The sequence below is a fragment of the Trichomycterus rosablanca genome, chromosome 7, assembly GCF_030014385.1.
Source record: "Trichomycterus rosablanca isolate fTriRos1 chromosome 7, fTriRos1.hap1, whole genome shotgun sequence".
Classification (NCBI taxonomy): domain Eukaryota; kingdom Metazoa; phylum Chordata; class Actinopteri; order Siluriformes; family Trichomycteridae; genus Trichomycterus; species Trichomycterus rosablanca.
The window spans coordinates 35,360,889-35,383,987 of record NC_085994.1 but is presented as its reverse complement, the minus strand read 5'-3'; the positions used below and the strand labels follow the sequence as shown (position 1 = coordinate 35,383,987).

Here is a 23,099-nt window from a genome sequence, read left to right as displayed (position 1 = left end):
GTGTATCACAAAAGTGAGTACACCCCTCACATTTCTGCAAATATTTCATTATATCTTTTCATGGGACAACACTATAGACATGAAACTTGGATATAATTTAGAGTAGTCAGTGTACAGCTTGTATAGCAGTGTAGATTTACTGTCTTCTGAAAATAACTCAACACACAGCCATTAATGTCTAAATAGCTGGCAACATAAGTGAGTACACCCCACAGTGAACATGTCCAAATTGTGCCCAAATGTGTCGTTGTCCCTCCCTGGTGTCATGTGTCAAGGTCCCAGGTGTAAATGGGGAGCAGGGCTGTTAAATTTGGTGTTTTGGGTACAATTCTCTCATACTGGCCACTGGATATTCAACATGGCACCTCATGGCAAAGAACTCTCTGAGGATGTAAGAAATAGAATTGTTGCTCTCCACAAAGATGGCCTGGGCTATAAGAAGATTGCTAACACCCTGAAACTGAGCTACAGCATGGTGGCCAAGGTCATACAGCGGTTTTCCAGGACAGGTTCCACTCGGAACAGGCTTCGCCAGGGTCGACCAAAGAAGTTGAGTCCACGTGTTCGGCGTCATATCCAGAGGTTGGCTTTAAAAAATAGACACATGAGTGCTGCCAGCATTGCTGCAGAGGTTGAAGACGTGGGAGGTCAGCCTGTCAGTGCTCAGACCATACGCCGCACACTGCATCAACTCGGTCTGCATGGTCGTCATCCCAGAAGGAAGCTGACGCACAAGAAAGCCAGCAAACAGTTTGCTGAAGACAAGCAGTCCAAGAACATGGATTACTGGAATGCCCTGTGGTCTGACGAGACCAAGATAAACTTGTTTGGCTCAGATGGTGTCCAGCATGTGTGGCGGCGCCCTGGTGAGAAGTACCAAGACAACTGTATCTTGCCTACAGTCAAGCATGGTGGTGGTAGCATCATGGTCTTGGGCTGCATGAGTGTTGCTGGCACTGGGGAGCTGCAGTTCATTGAGGGAAACATGAATTCGAACATGTACTGTGACATTCTGAAACAGAGCATGATCCCCTCCCTTCGAAAACTCATGGCAGTTTTCCAACAGGATAACGACCCCAAACACAACCTCCAAGATGACAACTGCCTTGCTGAGAAAGCTGAAGGTAAAGGTGATGGACTAAACCCAATTGAGCACCTGTGGCGCATCCTCAAGTGGAAGGTGGAGGAGTTCAAGGTGTCTAACATCCACCAGCTCCGTGATGTCATCATGGAGGAGTGGAAGAGGATTCCAGTAGCAACCTGTGCAGCTCTGGTGAATTCCATGCCCAGGAGGGTTAAGGCAGTGCTGGATAATAATGGTGGTCACACAAAATATTGACACTTTGGGCACAATTTGGACATGTTCACTGTGGGGTGTACTCACTTATGTTGCCAGCCATTTAGACATTAATGGCTGTGTGTTGAGTTATTTTCAGACAGTAAATCTACACTGCTATACAAGCTGTACACTGACTACTCTAAGTTATATCCAAGTTTCATGTCTATAGTGTTGTCCCATGAAAAGATATAATAAAATATTTGCAGAAATGTGAGGAGTGTACTCACTTTTGTGATACACTGTATAAGCTCCACCGGAAAAGCATCACTCCGCCATCACCCCGGTGCGCCCCCTAGGCTTATTCCCAATTCATGGAAAGTACTGAATACTTTTAATATGTGGACAATTATATATATATATATTTAACACTAATTTTACTGTTATGAAAAAAAATGGTTCTCTACCACAGCCACAGAGAAAAAAAGCCAATACTGTTAAGTCCTCACGGACTAAAGGAAGGTGTCTGTAGTTTGTACCATACACACGTCCAGCTTGTAAAGCAGATGCAGAGCCAGACTGGCAGTAATCATGGTCGTGAGAGAGGCTTGCTGTAAAGGAGACCATGGCTTTAGAAAACATCCAAAAGTTGGAAATTCTGATCATTCAGTTTAGCTTTTACCTGAACGTAGATGTGACATCAGATACAATTTATTCCTGGATAGGACTGAAGGAAAAATGACAAATGCATATAAAACTTACATGTGACTCTAATAGAGATCCAAACCCTCGTACCAAAATCGGGCAACCCGAAAAGTGAGCAACAAAACACTTAGATGTCATTAGACACACACAGCAGAGCAAAGTGCACTGTGGCATTGTGGGAATACTTGTAGTTTCCTAAGTGTGGATTCCATATCCCATCATGCATAAATTATGAAGCAGCAGGTGCAAAGCAGGACAGAGGCAGGCAGAGAGGGAGCAGGCAGGTAGGCAGCAGGGAGGAAGAGAGCCCGAGTTGGCCGCAGGAAGGAACAAGGACACGGTGACACAGCTAGAGGGGTCCACACTTTAACTCTAGCCTAGACACAGCTAACGTTTCTAAACCTACTGCATATTGCGTGTGCGCACATACAGTGTATCACAAAAGTGAGTACACCCCTCACATTTCTGCAGATATTTAAGTATATCTTTTCATGGGACAACACTGACAAAATGACACTTTGACACAATGAAAAGTAGTCTGTGTGCAGCTTATATAACAGTGTAAATTTATTCTTCCCTCAAAATAACTCAATATACAGCCATTAATGTCTAAACCACCAGCAACAAAAGTGAGTACACCCCTAAGAGACTACACCCCTAAATGTCCAAATTGAGCACTGCTTGTCATTTTCCCTCCAAAATGTCATGTGACTCGTTAGTGTTACTAGGTCTCAGGTGTGCATAGGGAGCAGGTGTGTTCAATTTAGTAGTACAGCTCTCACACTCTCTCATACTGGTCACTGAAAGTTCCAACATGGCACCTCATGGCAAAGAACTCTCTGAGGATCCTAAAAGACGAATTGTTGCGCTACATGAAGATGGCCAAGGCTACAAGAAGATTGCCAACACCCTGAAACTGAGCTTCAGCACAGTGGCCAAGATCATCCAGCGTTTTAAAAGAGCAGGGTCCACTCAGAACAGACCTTGCGTTGGTCGTCCAAAGAAGCTGAGTGCACGTGCTCAGCGTCACATCCAACTGCTGTCTTTGAAAGATAGGCGCAGGAGTGCTGTCAGCATTGCTGCAGAGATTGAAAAGGTGGGGGGTCAGTCTGTCAGTGCTCAGACCATACGCCGCACACTACATCAAATTGGTCTGCATGGCTGTCACCCCAGAAGGAAGCCTCTTCTGAAGTCTCTACACAAGAAAGCCCGCAAGCAGTTTGCTGAAGACATGTCAACAAAGGACATGGATTACTGGAACCATGTCCTATGGTCTGATGAGACCAAGATTAATTTGTTTGGTTCAGATGGTCTCAAGCATGTGTGGCGGCAATCAGGTGAGGAGTACAAAGATAAGTGTGTCATGCCTACAGTCAAGCATGGTGGTGGGAATGCCATGGTCTGGGGCTGCATGAGTGCAGCAGGTGTTGGGGAGTTACATTTCATTGAGGGACACATGAACTCCAATATGTACTGTGAAATACTGAAGCAGAGCATGATCCCCTCCCTCCGGAAACTGGGTCGCAGGGCAGTGTTCCAGCATGATAATGACCCCAAACACACCTCTAAGACGACCACTGCTTTATTGAAGAGGCTGAGGGTAAAGGTGATGGACTGGCCAAGCATGTCTCCAGACCTAAACCCAATAGAACATCTTTGGGGCATCCTCAAGCGGAAGCTGGAGGAGCGCAAAGTCTCGAATATCCGCCAGCTCCGTGATGTCGTCATGGAGGAGTGGAAAAGCATTCCAGTGGCAACCTGTGAAGCTCTGGTAAACTCCATGCCCAGGAGACTTAAGGCAGTTCTGGGAAATAATGGTGGCCACACAAAATATTGACACTTCAGGAACTTTCACTAAGGGGTGTACTCACTTTTGTTGCCGATGGTTTAGACATTAATGGCTGTATATTGAGTTATTTTGAGGGAAGAATAAATTTACACTGTTATATAAGCTGCACACAGACTACTTTTCATTGTGTCAAAGTGTCATTTTGTCAGTGTTGTCCCATGAAAAGATATACTTAAATATCTGCAGAAATGTGAGGGGTGTACTCACTTTTGTGATACACTGTATACCGTAGGAACATTTTTACCTCCCAGTAGTTTTCAATTCCCCCTTGAGAATTGCTATACATATACACGCCCTCTTTGACAAACCTATTGTGACAATCAAACCCCTCCTTTATATGTATCAGCACCCAGACCAGTTCCAGAGATTGCATATCGCATATCTCTACCCAACCAAGTTGATAGCAAAGCTGAGATTTACTGTTATAGATTGTTATGCCACCTAACTGCCCTACAATACCATGTTTCACATCTGTAATACAAAAATGACTATTTGGTTTTGACTACTGGGATTTTGTGTAATAAATGACATGTCAAATTCTGACTTGTATAAACATTTACATTCTCAGCATTTAGCAGTCGCCTTTATCCAAAGCGACTTACAATTGAGACTGTATACGTATAATGAAAACAAGTGAAGGTTAAGGGCCTTGCTTAAGGGTCCAACAGTGGTAAGCTGGCAGATGTGGGTCTTGAATCAACAACCTTCTGATCGCTAGTCCTGTACCTTAACCGCTGAGCTAGCCCTGCACCCGTACAAAGCTTGCACTGCACAAAAGTGTCAAGACTGTAATTCTAAAGGGGAACCACTTATGTAAACTTCTAAAACTTCTTAAAGAAATGAAGCAGCGCCCAGTGGATTTAATCCTAAATGCTGTTCAAGTATCAAACACTGCAGTTTTTTATATTCTATGATTACTTTGAGGCTTTTAAGATTTCGGAAGGATTCCGAATTGTTTTAGTTCCCTATTTTGGACTCCTACACTTCAAAATTAGTGATGTCTGGTCACTTTAGCCAAACCCTTTTGAATATCCGTAAACTGTGAATTCGAAACCGCAAGCAGGGTGCATAAACTTGTCAGCTTATCATGCAAAAGCCACCTAAGAGGAAGGAAGCATTGAAAGGGATTAAGAAGTAAGTGATAAGAACCAGTAAAAAAAAAAACAGTAACAGGAATGAAGCAAGGGAAGCAGAATTTCCCGGAACCAGAAGCGTCCCTGATTTGGTTCGACTTCTAGTATTTTTTTCTTCTTAGGGGTAGCCATAGCAGATCTGGTCCAAATAATGGATATTTTAATTATATCATTATGGCTGTGGAAAACAAACATGTCAAACTCACTTCAGAATGGGCAGTTTCTGGATGCCATCAGAACCTTGAGAGCTGCGTTCTGATTAGTCAAGCCCGTTTTTCTAATGGGCTTTGACCACAGAGCAGCCACCCACCATAGGATTACATGCAAAATAGTTGATGGTGATTGGGCAATAGGGTTCCTGTGTGTAAATATCTCTCATTTATCCTACTTTCATCTTGTGTACCTACTAACTTAAACACACCTATTAATCACTGTACTGTATTAGTAGCAAACAGGCCCGTTTAAAGTGTTGACCCTGCTAGCTTTGTCACTAGGTGTCCCATGATCCTTTGCGGCCACAGTGCTGATGGTAAGAGCAGGGTTGAGAGGAGTCGTTAATAACCCGAGCCCAATGGCAGTCACCCCCGGGTGAGTGAGTGTGTGAGTGAGTATATACTCCAGGCCAGGTGTACTGTACCGTCCTGCGGCTGCCCCTGCCTCTGCTGCAGCTTTTTACGTTTGGCGTAATCGTGGTCGATCGGAGTGACCATACACGGGGGGGATGTCACACCTGCCGCACCGTCGCTGGCCAAGGAAGCCATCGTGGGCACAGAGGTCTCCGCGGAGGTTGCCATCACCGTTGTTGTCACCGCCGAAGAGTGCGAGTCTTCATCGTTTAGGGAAGGGTGTTTTTTCCTAAGAGGGAAACAAACACTAATGAGTTCTTTTACAAGAAATAAGAGACAGGATTTCTTGAAAATGCATATTTACATTTTTAGTTGACTATTTAGCTCCAATTTAGTCAATTCCAATTCCCTAATTCACGCAATTTAATCACCCAATCCGCCCTACGATACTGGCAATGTCACCAAGCGCAGCTTTACACTAAACACCAGTGGACTCACAAAGAGCTGTACCACATTCCGAGGATCATGCTATGCTAGATGTTTTTTATATTTAAACAGACAGCAGTTGGCAGTGGTAGCTTAGTGGCTAAAGTACTGAACCACTAGATCAGAAGGTCTTCGGTTTAAGCCCCAATGCTTGGCCTCTGAGCAAGCTCCTTATTTCTAAATTGCTTGCTTTGTACTTGGAAATGTAATTCGCTGCTGCTGCGGCAATAAAGCAACAACTATATTTATAATAACCTCAATAGACAATACAGGGCCAAAGGTATGTGGACACTTGGCTCTGAGGTTGTTGCCATCCCACTTCAAAACCACTGGCATAAATATAGAGCTGTCTACTGCCACAGTCTTATATGCTAGAACACCACTATGAGTGTTAGAATCTCAGCAGAGCCACAGACCTGGTATATCTTTATGGATATACAGTTAAAGACTGTAGCCTGTTGATTGCTCTGTGCACTATATTACACCCCTTTACACCACGCTCTAAAGCTATGGGACGTCAATAGGAGCCTGATAGGTGAACCTAATAAATCCTCAGGCGAGCGCAAGATTATATACCGAATTACAATTACATTACTGAAACAGGGCCGAAACAAATGCAAACATACTTGTCACTGGGCGTGGGCGTGCTCTTCTCCTCTCCCCGGGCAAAAGGACTAACTGCAGCTTCAGCGAGCATGTTAAAGAAAAGCTCATAGTCCAGAACGTCCTTTTGCTGTTCCGTCTCTTCACCGCTGTTGTCTTTCTCCAGTAGCTTCAGAATGGTGGCGGTCGTCCGGAAGAACAGCTAACAGCAAGACAGGTGCAAATAAACAAGGAGCTTTTCAATGAAATGAAATATTTAACAAGAGACTAAAATGTACTGGGCTTACTTCTAATGCCTCCATGGCCAGATCAGGTGCGTTCTGGTAATGGATTCTTCGGGGATACCTGGCAGCCTCCTCATGAAGATAATGGGCAGACTGTGGAGAAAGAGATCGTGCATCAAAACACAACTGCATAGATTTATTTACTTATTTACTAGGATTTTAACGACATGTTTTACACACTTTGGTTACATTCATGGCATTAGTTCGAGTCTTTAATATCAATCACAGTCATGAACAATTTTGTATCTCCAATTCACCTCACTTGCACGTCTTTGAAGCTCCTGGGGGAAACCCGCACAAACATGGGGAGAACATGCAAACTCCACAGAGAAAGGACCCAGACTGTCCACCTGGGAATCAAAGCCAGGACCTTCTTGCTGTGAGGCGACAGTGCTACCCATCGAGCCACTGTGTCATTCGCAGAATTGAGCATATGCTGTATCCAAAGCGTCTTACAATTGTGACCATAAAAAAATCAAGCATTTGATTGGTTAAGGGCCTTGCGAAGAGGTCCAACAACGGCAACCTAGCCACAATAAGGACTAGACTGTACTCCAGACATGTTTTCTTACCTGAGCGTTTAAATGTATAGTTGTGTAAACGTCTACTTTTTTGATGCCTTTACTTGCTGGAGCAGCTTGTTTGTTTAGCTTTTGTATTTATTTACATTTTTGACATTTAGCTGTGATGTCAAAATAGTATACATAGTGTTATAGTATAAATTGTCTAAGCAACTGATGGTTAAGTGCCTTGCTCAAGGGCCCAACAGTGGCAAACTGGCAGTGGTGGGGCTTGAACCAGTGACCTTTTGATTACTAGTCCAGTATCTTAACTGCTACAACTGCCAATTATTCAGCTGCCTTATTAATGCAGAATTTCCAGACATGTTATTGATGTACAGAGCAAGTGAAAAATTTTTGTTTTCTGTTTGTGTTATGAAGAGCCACTAAAGCTGCATTTTAGTTAAAAAATCCACTTCTTTAGCTCATCATTCCAGGTAGCGAGTAGGTCACCTGTTTGTAGAGCTGCAGGTATTCTTTGGGAGGCTGCTTGCGCTTTTCTAAAATCTTTCCCAGCATGTAGTGTATGAGCCATTCTTCCTCGTTACAGTCCCCTTCACACTCCGAAGCACACTTAAAGCACTGATGCGCCGTCTCCAGCATGGAATTCCTGCGCTCCTCCATCTACAAACATATACAAGACTGAAACAAACCTCCTGCCCAAATCAACATTTTGGTAGTAAATAAAACATATACAGTGTATCACAAAAGTGAGTACACCCCTCACATTTCTGCAGATATTTAAGTATATCTTTTCATGGGACAACACTGACAAAATGACACTTTGACACAATGAAAAGTAGTCTGTGTGCAGCTTATATAACAGTGTAAATTTATTCTTCCCTCAAAATAACTCAATATACAGCCATTAATGTCTAAACCACTGGCAACAAAAGTGAGTACACCCCTAAGAGACTACACCCCTAAATGTCCAAATTGAGCACTGCTTGTCATTTTCCCTCCAAAATGTCATGTGATTTGTTAGTGTTACTAGGTCTCAGGTGTGCATAGGGAGCAGGTGTGTTCAATTTAGTAGTACAGCTCTCACACTCTCTCATACTGGTCACTGAAAGTTCCAACATGGCACCTCATGGCAAAGAACTCTCTGAGGATCTTAAAAGACGAATTGTTGCGCTACATGAAGATGGCCAAGGCTACAAGAAGATTGCCAACACCCTGAAACTGAGCTGCAGCACAGTGGCCAAGATCATCCAGCGTTTTAAAAGAGCAGGGTCCACTCAGAACAGACCTCGCGTTGGTCGTCCAAAGAAGCTGAGTGCACGTGCTCAGCGTCACATCCAACTGCTGTCTTTGAAAGATAGGCGCAGGAGTGCTGTCAGCATTGCTGCAGAGATTGAAAAGGTGGGGGGTCAGCCTGTCAGTGCTCAGACCATACGCCGCACACTACATTAAATTGGTCTGCATGGCTGTCACCCCAGAAGGAAGCCTCTTCTGAAGTCTCTACACAAGAAAGCCCGCAAACAGTTTGCTGAAGACATGTCAACAAAGGACATGGATTACTGGAACCATGTCCTATGGTCTGATGAGACCAAGATTAATTTGTTTGGTTCAGATGGTCTCAAGCATGTGTGGCGGCAATCAGGTGAGGAGTACAAAGATAAGTGTGTCATGCCTACAGTCAAGCATGGTGGTGGGAATGCCATGGTCTGGGGCTGCATGAGTGCAGCAGGTGTTGGGGAGTTACATTTCATTGAGGGACACATGAACTCCAATATGTACTGTGAAATACTGAAGCAGAGCATGATCCCCTCCCTCCGGAAACTGGGTCGCAGGGCAGTGTTCCAGCATGATAATGACCCCAAACACACCTCTGAGACGACCACTGCTTTATTGAAGAGGCTGAGGGTAAAGGTGATGGACTGGCCAAGCATGTCTCCAGACCTAAACCCAATAGAACATCTTTGGGGCATCCTCAAGCGGAAGGTGGAGGAGCGCAAAGTCTCGAATATCCGCCAGCTCCGTGATGTCGTCATGGAGGAGTGGAAAAGCATTCCAGTGGCAACCTGTGAAGCTCTGGTAAACTCCATGCCCAGGAGAGTTAAGGCAGTTCTGGGAAATAATGGTGGCCACACAAAATATTGACACTTCAGGAACTTTCACTAAGGGGTGTACTCACTTTTGTTGCCGGTGGTTTAGACATTAATGGCTATATATTGAGTTATTTTAAGGGAAGAATAAATTTACACTGTTATATAAGCTGCACACAGACTACTTTTCATTGTGTCAAAGTGTCATTTTGTCAGTGTTGTCCCATGAAAAGATATACTTAAATATCTGCAGAAATGTGAGGGGTGTACTCACTTTTGTGATACACTGTATGTAGATCTGTACATTAAGGATCTATTTTTTTTTATATACACACACATCCATCTGTCCACACTCACAGGTTTGGCCAGCTCTGGTGGCATTTCGTTCTTCCACTGCTTGAGCTGTCTGGATGCGAACGAGTGCAGGGCGAAGGACATGGTGCCGTACTCGATCCACAGGGCCAGGTTGGAGCTGTCGATCTCCAGTGCCCGTCGGAAGCAGGTCAGCACGGGCTGCGAGTACCTCCAGACTGGACCGTCGTTTCTCAGCTCATTGGAGTTGAGCTTCTCCTGGATGCGACTGGCCCGTGCCAAAGCCATCCCGGCCCACGAGTCGAACCTGGGAAATAGTAGCGGTTTAGTAGCTCACTCTGCTGAGGATGTAAACATGCAAACCGATAAAAATCAACAGGATTATGATTTTATTTTGAGTTACCAGATTCAAAGGGGAAACAGGATTCATCATATTTCATCCAGGAAAGATTTTAGCCCAACCACTGAGCTATAAAAAGCATACACTGTATGAACATAAGTATTGGGACGCCCCTTAAAATTTTTGAATGAATGTGTTTCGGCCCCAACAACTGCTAACAGGTGTAACAGATCAATTTAGAGAGAGGAAAGTATATGCTTCCAACTTTGCAGCAACAGTTTATGGAAGACCCTTTCCTGTTCCAGCATGACTGTCTATAAAGAAACTCCAGTGACCTACACAGTGTCCTGACCTCAGCCATACTGAACAGCTTTAAAATGAACTAGAACATCAGTCGTGGCTTTCTTGACCAACATCAGTTCCCAGCCATACAAATGCTCTTTTGACTAAATGGACACAAATTGCCACAGCCTAAATGGAAAATCCAGCAAGGATAATTACAGTATTTATTATTTAACTAACCTGAGACATAACTTAGACTGACCTGTTAGGGCAGACACAGATGTCCTGCATGTAGAACTTAATGGCTTTGGTTTGTTCTTTGTTCTTAAAGTGGTAGTCTGCCAGCAGGTAGAACAGTTCATTAACCAGAGGGGGTGCTGGAGGGGCGCCATCAGGGAGGGATGGTACCTAAATAAGCACACAGACAATAATAAAGAATTGATTCGATTCGTACACATGATGAGCTACTTATCGGCAAAATTGGCTTCCCATTAAACTATTTTAAATGTACAAACACATCTGGGAAAACACTATAATAATTCCAGATTTGATTAATTGACCAGTTTATTAGCATGATTTGGGGCTTTGTATTACTTATGTTACATGTTTACGGTGAAAGCAAATACTGGAGTAACACTGTCCTAAGTTACAGATTTTATGGTCCCGAATCCAGAAATCCTCCACACTGAGAAAAAAGCAAACATGAACCGAACCAGCGTCATTCTTATAGCTTGAGAGGTGTAACCAAAAAATGTACACGTCAGTTAAAGCTCAAAAAGTTTTATATGCTAGCTGATAAAGCTGGAGCCTAGAAAAAATCCCAGTGGCTCCAGAGAACCAGAGCTGCTTGATAAATGGGAGACCACACAGCAAACACAATGTATCATAAAATAAATAATCAGCATTTCCTTTTGTTGGAGTCCCGGTTAATAAATTGAAGCCATCCACATATATTTAGTTTATAACTGACCCTCGTGTTGTAATGCAACACTGTTAGATTAAGAGTAAATTACATTTGTTTTATGTGCTGTATATGTAGCAGTATTGTGCTCAGGTGTACCTTGACGGCTCCATCCTCTATGTAAACCGACACTTCGTTGATAGACAGCGTGGGCTCATCGGAGCGAGGAATTATTCCAGAAAGCCTCCTCAGAAGGTTGGCCAGCTCTGCTGACACGGTGCTCGTCTTATAGCTGTCAAACTCTGGCAGGGTCTTGGGCTTGAAGTACTCAAACATAAAAAGTGCATCACTCCACTGGAGCTCCACCTGGGCGACAGAAAGAAAGCAAACATGAGGGTGAAGAAGAAGAAGAAAACACTCAATCAAATAAGTTCAAGAAAGTAAACATTTTGGACCAGGCGTTTCTTTTAACAGACATACACGTCTGATATAAAGGTCACTTATTTGTTTATTATTTCTTATAACTAGGGCTCTATTAAGTTCACGAAAAAATTCACAGCAGTCATTAAACAACAGAATAAATACAGGTGCTTCTAGGCTACACACTCTTAACTATCCATCAACCACTGCAAGTCCTCACTATTGGACCCCTGAGCAAGGCCTTCATCCCTCAGTTGATTGCATATGTCTGGTCACAGTCGTAAGTCGTGTTCGGTAAGCGACTTTCTCTCTGTTGCTCCTATGACTGTGTGGTCGGTAGGAATCCAGGAGGGTGTGTAAGTATGTGGCCACCGTAATCAATGTGCCTGCATTGCACTAAGAGATAATCAATTGCTGAGTTGGCCTGTTGTCACTTTGCCGCCCGGGTAGACCTCGCGCCACCCAGCTGTCTAATTAGCTCGGGGAAAACACTCGGAAACTCATTAGCTAACAAAGCTTGTAAAGAAGCCACAGAGAGGAGGTAATCAAGCCGAGCCGAGCTGTACGTGTAGCGGAGGAGTAGGAGATGCTGAATCCAAAGCAGAGCAATCAAAGAGCTACAGCTGGGTGTGAGGTTCATGTGAATGTGTAAACGTGGGATGGTTATATAATCATTTGTAGAAAACGCATCGACATCAAAGAGGTTAAGCTGTTCCAATGTGACACAAAGCCATCCAACCAGTACAACCAGTGGGGGTCGCCACATATTTGATTTGGTTTTAACACAACCCTTCTATTTTTCGGGCTTGGGACTGGTACTAAGCGAGCACTGATAAGTGCCCCTTTAATGGCTAGATTCACATACCATTGTATTCCAGGATTTAAACCCCAGGAACTCAAGAATTGCTGTTACCAGCAGCGTGGCTCTTGCTATTACATTTCTTTTCTATTTATTAATGCATTTTCTCCCAATTTTTTTCTCTGAATTGTGTCCAAAGGGGATATATTCGTCTGCCCTACGCCCCCTCCAACGCGTGCACAGTCCATCTAACCCTTTTTTTCCGCCCATGCCTCGGCGGATTCACACGAGGCCAGACATCGCGCATTGAGAGACACGCACCGATCTCCATGCTCCGCAATCTCCGCACAGGTGCCTCAGGCTGATAACCAGGGTCCTTAGACAGCGTTGAAGACCCCACCCACTTATTCCAACCTAGCAGACTTGATGGCCAATTTTGTCTGATGTGCCAGCAGAATACCCGCTGCGCCACCTCGGCACCTTGCTATTAAAATGTCATCTGAACATTTTCTGTGTGTGTGTGTGCACGCACAAGTACCTGAGGTGCGGAATGCTCTTCAAGATAGCGTGCTTTGGTCTTCTTGCTTGGGTAAGCATACAGGCAGTAGAAGCACTGCTCTAGTGCTGTTTCCAGTTCCTCTTTATACGGCAGCCCATTCGCTTCTGGTAACTTTTGCTTCAGCACTTGCACCTGAAACACCAGACACACACACACACACGCCCTACAGATGACCTGAAAAGCTGTTGAAAGCCAGAAGAATTACCCGAGGTGACATGAGGGGGTCACGCTGAATGTCAGATTAGTGTTCAGACTCACGAAGAACTTGAGAATAGCTCCGTCCGAGTTACAGCACCAGGAGCGGCGGCCCAGGTACTCGTGAGCAGTTTTTAACAGTGTCAGAGAGGCGGGCATCAGGGGGGTGTCGTCATCTACAGGAAAGCCTCAAATGTCAATGTTGTTTACACACCATCTGTCCCATATGTGATTGCATAACAGCCTTCACAATCCGTAACACATGACTGTTGTTTATTTATTTTTTACATTTCTGGCATTTTGCAGATGCTTCTATGCAAAAACATGATTAAGACCAAATACAAAACTGGTAACTTGGAGGAGGTACTCTAATATATAATAATATATATTGGAGACTAATACAGTAGGACCACCTGCCTAAAATGCCGTCAAGACATGGGGTCTGTCCGAAAACCTAGTGATCTCTTTACATAGACGCATTTTATGTCATCCTACACTCGACCCTGAGAAGAAGGCATGTCTAAATTCTTAGATGCCTTAAAATGCTGCCTACTAAGGTGCCTTATTTCTAAGCAATAATCTGACTAAATACTGAGGGAGCATCTGATGCTTCCTTAGAGGTGAAGGCAATCCCAGAATGCAGTGTGCTGCCTCAGCCTATTGGTTTGAATGGTCTGAGGCTGAGGCTGAATCGCTTTCTTAAGTAGTGTGTCTAATTCGATGTCTTATAAGAATCCTCTCTACTTAGGCAGTTGCTTAGGTAGGCAGTAGGCAGCAAGGCAGCTCACTAGGTTTTCGAACAGACCCATGGACTCCACAAAACATCTGAGTCCTATGAAGTCCTGTGGTATCTGATCATTTACACACCTAGTTAAACATGCTCGCAGACAGCTAAACAGTTGGAGAAGTGGAAGATTAGCAAAGCATACCATCGTCATCCTCGTCTGCTTTGTGCTGACGAAGCATGCAGTCAAACTCAGGTTCATCCTGTTTGAGTAGGTGGTAGAGCAGAATCCATGGCAGCATGGATGTAAAGTGAGGTTCCCTAGGGTCGTCAGGCAACACCATGCTGCACGCTATTAGCTACGGAAAGAACAGGCGTGTCAGGATCACAGCAACGATATTTCATCATTCACATGCAAACGAATGCTGGAATTTTAACTGTATGTGTTTCTTTCGTGTTCTCGTACACTTAACCGACCTGTATGAGGTTGTTAGCAAGGCGGGGCAGATTGGTGGTCTGCGGAGTGGTGCTGAGAAGCTGCGGCTGCTCCGTGATGCACTGCTCGATCCCGCGCAGCATGGCCATCACCGTGGACACCCACTCGGCAGTAGGGCTGCTGTGTAGCGAGTCGTTAAGGTGCTGAATAGCCTCGTTCATTCCCACCTCTGTAGTTTCAAGACACTGAGCGTAATCCTTCATTCGTAGCAAAGAGCTCTGTGGAACAACAATGCAGACAGAGAGAGACGTCAGGGGCCTGGATCAGATGCCGCAGACAGCTGGACTGTCTCCGAGGATATGGCATATGGCTTACCTGCAACAGCAGCAGCTGTGCTGGTCTCTCAGGGGCCGAGCTGACGTAACCCAGTGGTTTCGGACGGGCCGAGTTGGGACCGTAGCTCAGCGTGGGTGTGACTAACCGCACCACTGACTGATAATCTCCAGTCTCGAACAGTTTCTGTATCTCCTCCAGAGACTGACACCTCTCCAGAGACTTCAGCTTTTTCTCAATCTAATAGACACACAACTGTAGCGTCACAAACACACAGGGTCTGTCCGAAAACCTAGTGATCTCTCTACATAGAATTCAAATCTTCCTTAGCAATGAAGGCAATCAGTTAGGCAGTTGGCAGCAATGCAGCTCACTAGGTTTTCTGTAACAAAAGCCGTGCATACACACTGAAACATACCTCCTCTAGGGTAATGGTTGAGTCCGCACTGAGGTTAGGCATGTGGATGGAGAGGTTGGTTGCATCGCTGCTCTGAGGCGGGCACTTCAACAATCCGACACACATGTCGTAACGCTCCAAGGCCTCTTCCATGTCACCCTAAGAAAGGGCACCAAAATAAATAGGCATTTTATTAAGAGGTGGGAGGAACCTAAATATTAAAACCAACACATACATTGAGATCAGTCCATCACCTGAAGCTTAATAGAAGCTAATCTAAGATATAGAAGTGATAAAACTACAGCATGCTGTTATAATTGATAAATAATCATTCAGATCAGTTCACCTCAGCCTGCCTTAAACAATAGTTTAAAATGATGAGCAGCAGTACCTGAAAAGCCAGGTGCCGAGCTTTAAGCCAGTGGACTCTGAGAGCAAAGTAGTACCAGTCGCGCTCAAACACATCTCCCTGTGAGGCGGCCATGATCAGCATGAACATATCCGTCTGGAAGCGGGTTTCCTGGCTATCCAGCTCGCTGTGATCTGCCCCGTGCCCGACACTCCTTCTCTGTGATGCTAGCAAACAACAAAGCATTAGAATTAGTCAGAGATTAGAATTAGTCGCAGATGCTCTTATACAGACTGACTTACTGAGAAGCTTCCACAGTAAACATTTCCCTACTCTAGTTTAAGTAGACATCAGTCCAAGCATACAATTCTGCTGGAACCCTGTTAGAACAATGTTTTTTTTCTGTTTTAGAAATAAATAACTAAATAAGAGCATTCATAAGTACATTAAATACATTAGTTCTCAGCTTAAGTGCTTGGTATAGAGGTGGGTTTTTAATCGTCTTTTGTTGCCAGTACAGAAAAGAGCCTTGATGCCTGTCTTCCCAGAGTTCTGGGTGGAGGATCAAGATGAGCGAGACTAATAGCTCAAAGGTTGCGTGGTACAGAGGGTTTTATTAGTCCTCTAAGGTAGCATGGAGCTGGTCGATTTCTGGCTTTGTATGCAAGCATCATTGTTTTAAACTGAATGCACATTAGCCACAACAATGTGCAAAACTAGTGTCGCTTTTCCGGCCTCTCGATTACATGGACATGCCTGGCAGCCAGCAGAGAATGCACCATTGTACGTTTCTAGTGCGTTAGGGGCGGAGGTTTTTTTTGTATCACTTCATCATCACTACTCATTATTTTTATGGACGCTAATTATAGCCACTCTCCCACCAACCCTCTGGCAATCCTGTATGTATTTATATAGATGCATGGCCAGCTCAATAGCACCACAGAGGATTCAAACATGGGATCCCACATGCAGTGGGCTAGCAAAATGTACCGCTGTGCCACCAGACTGCCCACTTGGAAACTATAAATATTTTCTTATGCACATGAGTTGTATTTAGTTAGTATGACTGGCTGCTGATGTTCAATCTCTTTGGTTACATTTATGACAGGACAGGTAGTTACTGGTTACGCAAGATTCATCAGTTCAAGTTTTTAATATCAAACACAGTCATTGACAATTGGTCTCGGCTCGTCATGTTGCCACAGACATAAATGGTTTGTGCACGCTGCAGCTCACCAATTGAACCATAACAAGAAACAAATCAGGGTTGACTTTAAATAAAGCACATATAAATGCTCTGAGATGCATCCATTAGAGTAAATCTAAATTCAATGTGGATAAATGATTTGTGAGTGTGAAATGAATTACAGTTTTTTCCTTTAGTGTCGATCCACAGCTCCAACTGCAGCTCCATACAGGACAGACTCATCATCATCATCTCCTGTAGCACAAACACACACACAATTGGAGAATTTCTAAGTGTAATTATGTGGATATTTTGCATCACGTCCCAGTATAAGGCTAGAGCTCTGTGGATTATCTTATAAACAGACACTAATAAGCTTAGGATGAGCTTTAATATACCGACTGCAGCTCTATTCATCATGATAAGCATGTTTAGTTAGAGCTTCACTACCGACTCTACACAAAATACATGATGCTGAACTGGTTCTGCTGACTGGTCTTCAAAAGAAAGAAAACCAGCTGGTTCCAGTTCAAATGGAAACATGAATGTTTTCTACAGTTCTTACTCACCTTGATGTGTTTGTTGTTGGAGTCTCTGAGCAGAGGATTGGGAAGCCCAGCACTGTGTCTCCTCCAGCAGTTGTAGATCTCCAGGACCACAGTGGTCAGTCCAGACGGCCACTCTTCCAGAAACTTCTGCCCCATCACTTTTAGGTAGCGCATCAGGAGCTCAAGGATGCCACCATTCTCCATATTAGCTAACAGGAAAGCGTGTACTTCTTCACGCTCTATAGGAAAAGGAGAAAAAGAAGAAGAAAAGTTATCTTGTGACTCAATTTTTCTAATCAGGTGTGAACTATGCTTTGGTGGCTCTTGCTGGCTTTATTACTTTTACATGCATTTGCTTTTTATAAGCAGTGATGTTTGAATAAATGTAACTTTCAAGCACCAGCTGCCAGTCTTGTACCTCTCTCCATAGAGCATATGTATTCCGAGAATTTAGATCCAGTGCCCTGGTTCAGCTGAGAGCTGGGTCTGGTCTCCACCTGGGTGTCCATGTTACTCAGGCTTTCATCATCCTCATCAACATCAAACTTCTTAAGTCTGAGACAGAAAAACAGACACGCAGATCAGACACAGATATTAAACCAATGATCTCCAAATACTAAATTCATCATACATCAGAGCATCCTCTCAAGTGGGGTGCCAACATTGATGACAAAAAATTGGAAATGGATAGTTAATTTATTATATTATTTTATCTTAGAAATCTTAGAGTATTAGTGTCCTTATAGATTGCTTAAATTTCATACATGCCCCATTCTCAATGTTTTCCCCCTCCATATCACAATGTCAGCGCTGGGGTCAGTATATGACTACATAAAGGCTGATGTATTGCACTGCCTTTATAACAGCTTCTCGTCAGATTTCTAGGTATAATGAGACAGGTACTAATGCAGGTTCTTTGTGAAGTGAAGTGGTGTAAAATCAAGTCAAGTTATTTTTATTTGTATAGCGCGTTTTACAATAGACATTGTCTCAAAGTAACTTTACAGAATCAAGAACTGACAGACCTTGTTGAGCAAGCCAAGGGTGACAGTGGCAAGGAAAAGCTCCCTAAAGCACACAAGTAACACAACCCAGACAAGGCACCAGTTTATCACAGTATTTATTTATAGTTTGTTGTAGTACCGTGATGGCAAGATTTTCAGCAGCAGCTCCTGGAAGTCGATCTTCTCCTCTTTTTTACATTTGGTGTTGCGAACGCGTGCCGAGCGCCTCTTGGTGGTCTCAGAAAAGTCCTCGGTGGTTCTTTTTCTCTTGGTGGCTTTCTTCGCTTTATCGCTTAAAGAAGGGTCAAGAACTGTAAAGAAGAGCAATATTTTAGAAATATATTTCCTATACATTAAAGCATTAAAGCAAATTCGTGGTCAACGTCAATTTCGCCAAATCGTTTCTCTTCTGTCTCCTAATTGCTGGCTATGGAAGCTTCATTCAACACATGTGAACCAAACACGTCTTTCTCATCAGCCAGTGGTGGATTTATACATGATGCATACCGAGATACAAGCTATACCCTGATAAAACGGCAGTTACATGTGGTTGGGAAGTACAAAGATCAGGAGGGGACTTGAAACCACTTGCAGCCTTTCCTCTCCCAGTCATGTGCATGTTGAGAGAATGACCAGGCCAGTGGAACCTCTGAGACTCAAAATCAAGTCACTGGGGAAATTGAACACACACACACTCACACTTTTTTTTTTTGCACACAATCCAGTTGGAGCTCATCTCTCTCTCGTCGCTGCTGCCACCCCCACATGATGTTAGCCAAAAAACTCTTTCTGTTTTCACCCACTATTCTTTGCAGAACGCTTCTAGTTCAAAGATATTCTTGTACTGTATAGAATGTATAGCATGTTTGTGATTCACATAATATTTTTAACAGTGGTTTAAGTCCGGAGAATGTAAGGACCATTGCAAGAGCTACAGCTTGCATTCATGGTGGATTTTGAGGTACATTTTGGATCAATGTGCCGATAATTGTCTCTTTTCAGCTTTAGTTTCTTGCCCAAATGTGTCTCATCAAAGGCTGCTCCTTTATTCTTCAGTTTCCCATCCCGAAGACCTCCACTGTACTTCATCAGTCCACTGAAGTTGTTGTGAACCCCATATCTAGATAAGTATAACTCTTGTGACAAGGTTGCACATAAGGTTTCCTAATTTTCTTTGAAGATCCTGTTGCAAAAAGTTGCATCACCACTCCAGTGCATGCTAAACCTTATGCACATTTTTTGCTGTTTCATTTGCTAGCCCTCTTTTTTTAGTGGCCAAAGCCCAGCAATAGAATGGAACTCTGTCTATTTGTCTTGCACACAGTGTTGCACTGTGGATCAGGAGCCTGACCAGGATTAAGTGATTGATAAAAATGAAGAATATTTTTAAAGCGTTTTCCATCTATTTATTCTCAGATTGTCAGTCAGATGATTAGATGAACCCATAGTGGATGAGTATTGGCACTGCCATTAGCAACATGTGCATAACGATTCCTTAAAAGACTTTAAAAGTAAAAGGATGCCCAAACAGCCCCTTCTACAACAGTTTCTAAACACTATAAAAGCTTTTACAGTCTGCTGCTGGCCATACTTACCACCAGATGGTGCAGCAGCAATAGAAGAAGCAATAGCAGGCACAGCACCATTCAAACCAAGAACAGGCATGCCTGTAACTGCTATATCAATCTCCATCATGCTTTGGTCCACTTCCAGCTGCCCTGAGCTGATGATTTGAGCCTGTGGTTGAGAAAAGCTCTCCGAGGGCACAGTTAGACTAGCGCTGGGGCTGATAGAGTCTGCAGTAGGTGCAGGAGGAGGCTCAGGTGCTGAAGCAGGGGTGGACGACGGGGGAGGTTCAATAACTGGAGTTGTGCTTAAGTTAGGGGCATCTGGAGAAGCCTGAAGGAGACAGTCTGGGTCGCGGTACATGGAGAGGTCAATTCGGCGACCAAAGTCGGGTCGAGGGACCAGACACTCATTCTGGTGTTTGTACATGGCAAGGAAGCTCTCGCCCACACTCTTCCACCTGTAATGTACAGCCAAAAAGTGACAAGCAATTAATGTGATGTGACATGTACAAAACAAAAGCATAACTTTAGACGGTTAGTTAGTTGGTTAGTTGAAGTGGGTATCTGAACACTTGAGAGAGGAGAATAACACACTGTAAATATTATATACAGTATATTTTAAATATAGATATAAAATATACCTGTTTTATAGATCTATTAATATAAAAATGAGAAAGGACAATCAATTTTGGTTAGAAAAAACTGCAACATGAAACTTTGCACATAGACAAGCTGGACTAAGCTCTGCTGTACAGCACATATAACAACACTATGGGCTGTGTTAATGGCAGCAGGGACTCACGTTAAGCGCTTGAGGGGCTCCACCAGTTGAAGGTCTTGTAGAGGAGGTTGGACCAGATTTGCCTGTCTCTGTCTCCTCAGCTCCAAAGCTTCCTCTACGATACTGTGAGCTTCCTCCTCGTCTATCTCATCACAGGGCTCGTTTATATCACTGAAGAGAGAAACATAAAGCGATCATAAAGCTTTTAATTATCAGATAAACAACGGAGATGACACAGAGGAGTCTAACAGATGCGGCTTCTAAAAGTAGCTTACAGTTTTGAGAACAACTTTATGGAGTCTCGTCTGAGGCAGGGCTGCTCTTTGAAGATCTTCTCCTTCAGCACCCGAGCCTTGGTGTAGCCTGGGTCCTTCTCCAGAGCTTTACATATGTAGTACAGGCAACCTGAAGGAAGAAAAAACACAGAAGGACAAGACATTAGTCAGACAAGAGGTCCAAAAATATGAGATTAATTTACTAGGACGAAGATGGTGCTGATAAATCTTGAAAATGAGTACAGAAAAAGTTGCAGAGAAATCACCTCTTTCTTTAAGTTTTCCTAAAATATAGGGCCACAAGTATGTAGACACCTGACCATGAGGATGCTGGCTTTCAATAAGAATTTGTGAGGTCAAGCACCAACATTAGATGAGAACTGAACACTTTTTGGATGCATTAAACTTGGACTGCAAGACAGGCGTTCTCTTCCAACATCAGTGTCTGACCTCACAGACTTCATTGACTGAATAGTCACAAATTCCCACAGACACACTGTGGGACACAATCTCGTAGGAAGGCTTCAGAGAGAAGTGAATAATATTAAAGCTACAAAAAATAGAGGGAGCAACCAAAAGCCCTTGGATGCTTATAAATATTTTCCAGCAGTACGTACAGCTGTAGTCACTGAGTGTGTACAGGATGGTGATGAGGCTGTCGAGGCACGGCCAGTGGTCAGGATTACAGCGCAATCCCACCTCGAACGCGTGCCTTGCCAGTGGGATGCTTACTTTCTTCAGAGCCACCTGTCCCAGCTTATACCAAACACTCACATCTGTGGAGTCCAGCATAACAGCCTGGAGGAAAATGAAATGCACAATCAGGGTGGAAAAAACTGAGACTGAGACACTGCAAAGAAGAAACATGTTTAATATCACACCAACATCGGGCTGATTTTAAAACTAGGTGGTGCTACATGCTCAGTAGTCACAGTTAGCTGTGTCTGAGGGAAGGCTTCACACGTCAGAGGTGGTGTGTGTGTGTGTGTGTGTGTGTGTGGGTATCGTGCAATCGGCAGAGGCTGCCTGAGTGCACAGGGAAATTGAGTGTATCCAAATTTAAAGAATGCAAAAAAACAGAAACTAAACAAAAAGGAAAACGTTTTAGCGTCAACTAATGAAGGCAAAAGTAGGGCAGTGGTAGAACAGTGGTCAAGGTACTGGACTAGTGATCTGAAGGTCACTGGTTCAAGACCAACCACGTTGACTCTAATGGGCCCCTAAACAAGACCCTTAACCTTTAATTGTGAGCATTTTATTCAGTCACAATTGTAAGTCGCTCTGGATAAATCTATTTATTTATTTTATTAGGATTGAAACGTCATGGTTTACAGACTTTGGTTAAATTTATGACAGAAACGGTAGTTACTGGTTACACAAGATTCATCAGTTCAAGTCTTTAATGTCAAACACAATCATGGACAATTTTGTCTCTCCAATTCACCTCACTTGCACATCTTTGGACTGTGGGAGGAAACCGGAGCTCCCAAGGAAACCCACACGGACACAGGGAGAACATGCAAACTCCACACAGAAAGGTCCTGGACAGCTCCACATGGGAATCGAACCCTATCTGGGAATTTATCTATCTATCTAATTACGTAATAATCATAACAGGTCTTCTGTTTTATGTTTAAGCTACAACTAACTACCCATTTGAAACAGTTTGGAAGTTTTCACCTCTACATAGAAATTCGTGGCGGTGTCCAGGTCATCTTTAAGCACAGCAAGATTGGCCAGGTTTTTGTAAGTGGAGTATTTCAGCATTAGCCCTGGGTGTTTCAGCCCCACCTTCTCATCTTCGGATGCCACCGCCTGGTGCAAAGCCAGAAGTTATTTAGTCAAAACAATCCATCCTTTCATCAGTCAATGAATTCATATATAAAGACCTAAGTAAAAAATATTTGTATTTCTATTTCTATTGTGTGATATTTGGGCGTACCTCTTTAAGCAGTGGGGTCTTGAGGAGCTCATGATAGGCTTTGGCCGACTCCTCAAAGTTGTCATGCTTCTGCAGATCAAGAGCTCTGTGGTAGAGGGCGAATGCCTCTGCTTCCTGTAGCACATTAAGACAGCATGCACATGTACATACACAGCTTAGTTTTTTTTATTGGGTAATTTTTCCATGTCATGTTACTTTCCAGCAATATTAAATAGGTGGACTGTTTTCTTTCAAACCC

General features: G+C 43.6%; 1 protein-coding gene across 1 annotated transcript in view; it reads right to left on the bottom strand.

Moving 5' to 3' along the window:
* The window catches only part of cabin1 (calcineurin binding protein 1), a 73,777-nt gene that overhangs the window by 46,587 nt on the left and 4,091 nt on the right, over positions 1-23,099 (bottom strand). Inside the window, exons 4-27 of the mRNA XM_062999308.1 lie at positions 22,862-22,975; positions 22,600-22,734; positions 21,537-21,717; positions 20,920-21,049; positions 20,666-20,815; positions 19,891-20,321; positions 18,435-18,606; positions 17,710-17,846; positions 17,313-17,530; positions 16,926-16,998; positions 15,600-15,784; positions 15,230-15,367; positions 14,854-15,051; positions 14,520-14,756; positions 14,248-14,401; positions 13,382-13,494; positions 13,103-13,255; positions 11,505-11,711; positions 10,707-10,852; positions 9,868-10,129; positions 7,916-8,086; positions 6,906-6,995; positions 6,642-6,820; positions 5,601-5,818 (exon numbers count right to left, since the gene is read on the bottom strand). Of these exons, the coding sequence (XP_062855378.1) occupies positions 5,601-5,818; positions 6,642-6,820; positions 6,906-6,995; positions 7,916-8,086; positions 9,868-10,129; positions 10,707-10,852; positions 11,505-11,711; positions 13,103-13,255; positions 13,382-13,494; positions 14,248-14,401; positions 14,520-14,756; positions 14,854-15,051; positions 15,230-15,367; positions 15,600-15,784; positions 16,926-16,998; positions 17,313-17,530; positions 17,710-17,846; positions 18,435-18,606; positions 19,891-20,321; positions 20,666-20,815; positions 20,920-21,049; positions 21,537-21,717; positions 22,600-22,734; positions 22,862-22,975 (4,192 nt within the window). The remainder of the gene's footprint in view (positions 1-5,600; positions 5,819-6,641; positions 6,821-6,905; positions 6,996-7,915; positions 8,087-9,867; positions 10,130-10,706; positions 10,853-11,504; positions 11,712-13,102; positions 13,256-13,381; positions 13,495-14,247; positions 14,402-14,519; positions 14,757-14,853; positions 15,052-15,229; positions 15,368-15,599; positions 15,785-16,925; positions 16,999-17,312; positions 17,531-17,709; positions 17,847-18,434; positions 18,607-19,890; positions 20,322-20,665; positions 20,816-20,919; positions 21,050-21,536; positions 21,718-22,599; positions 22,735-22,861; positions 22,976-23,099) is intronic.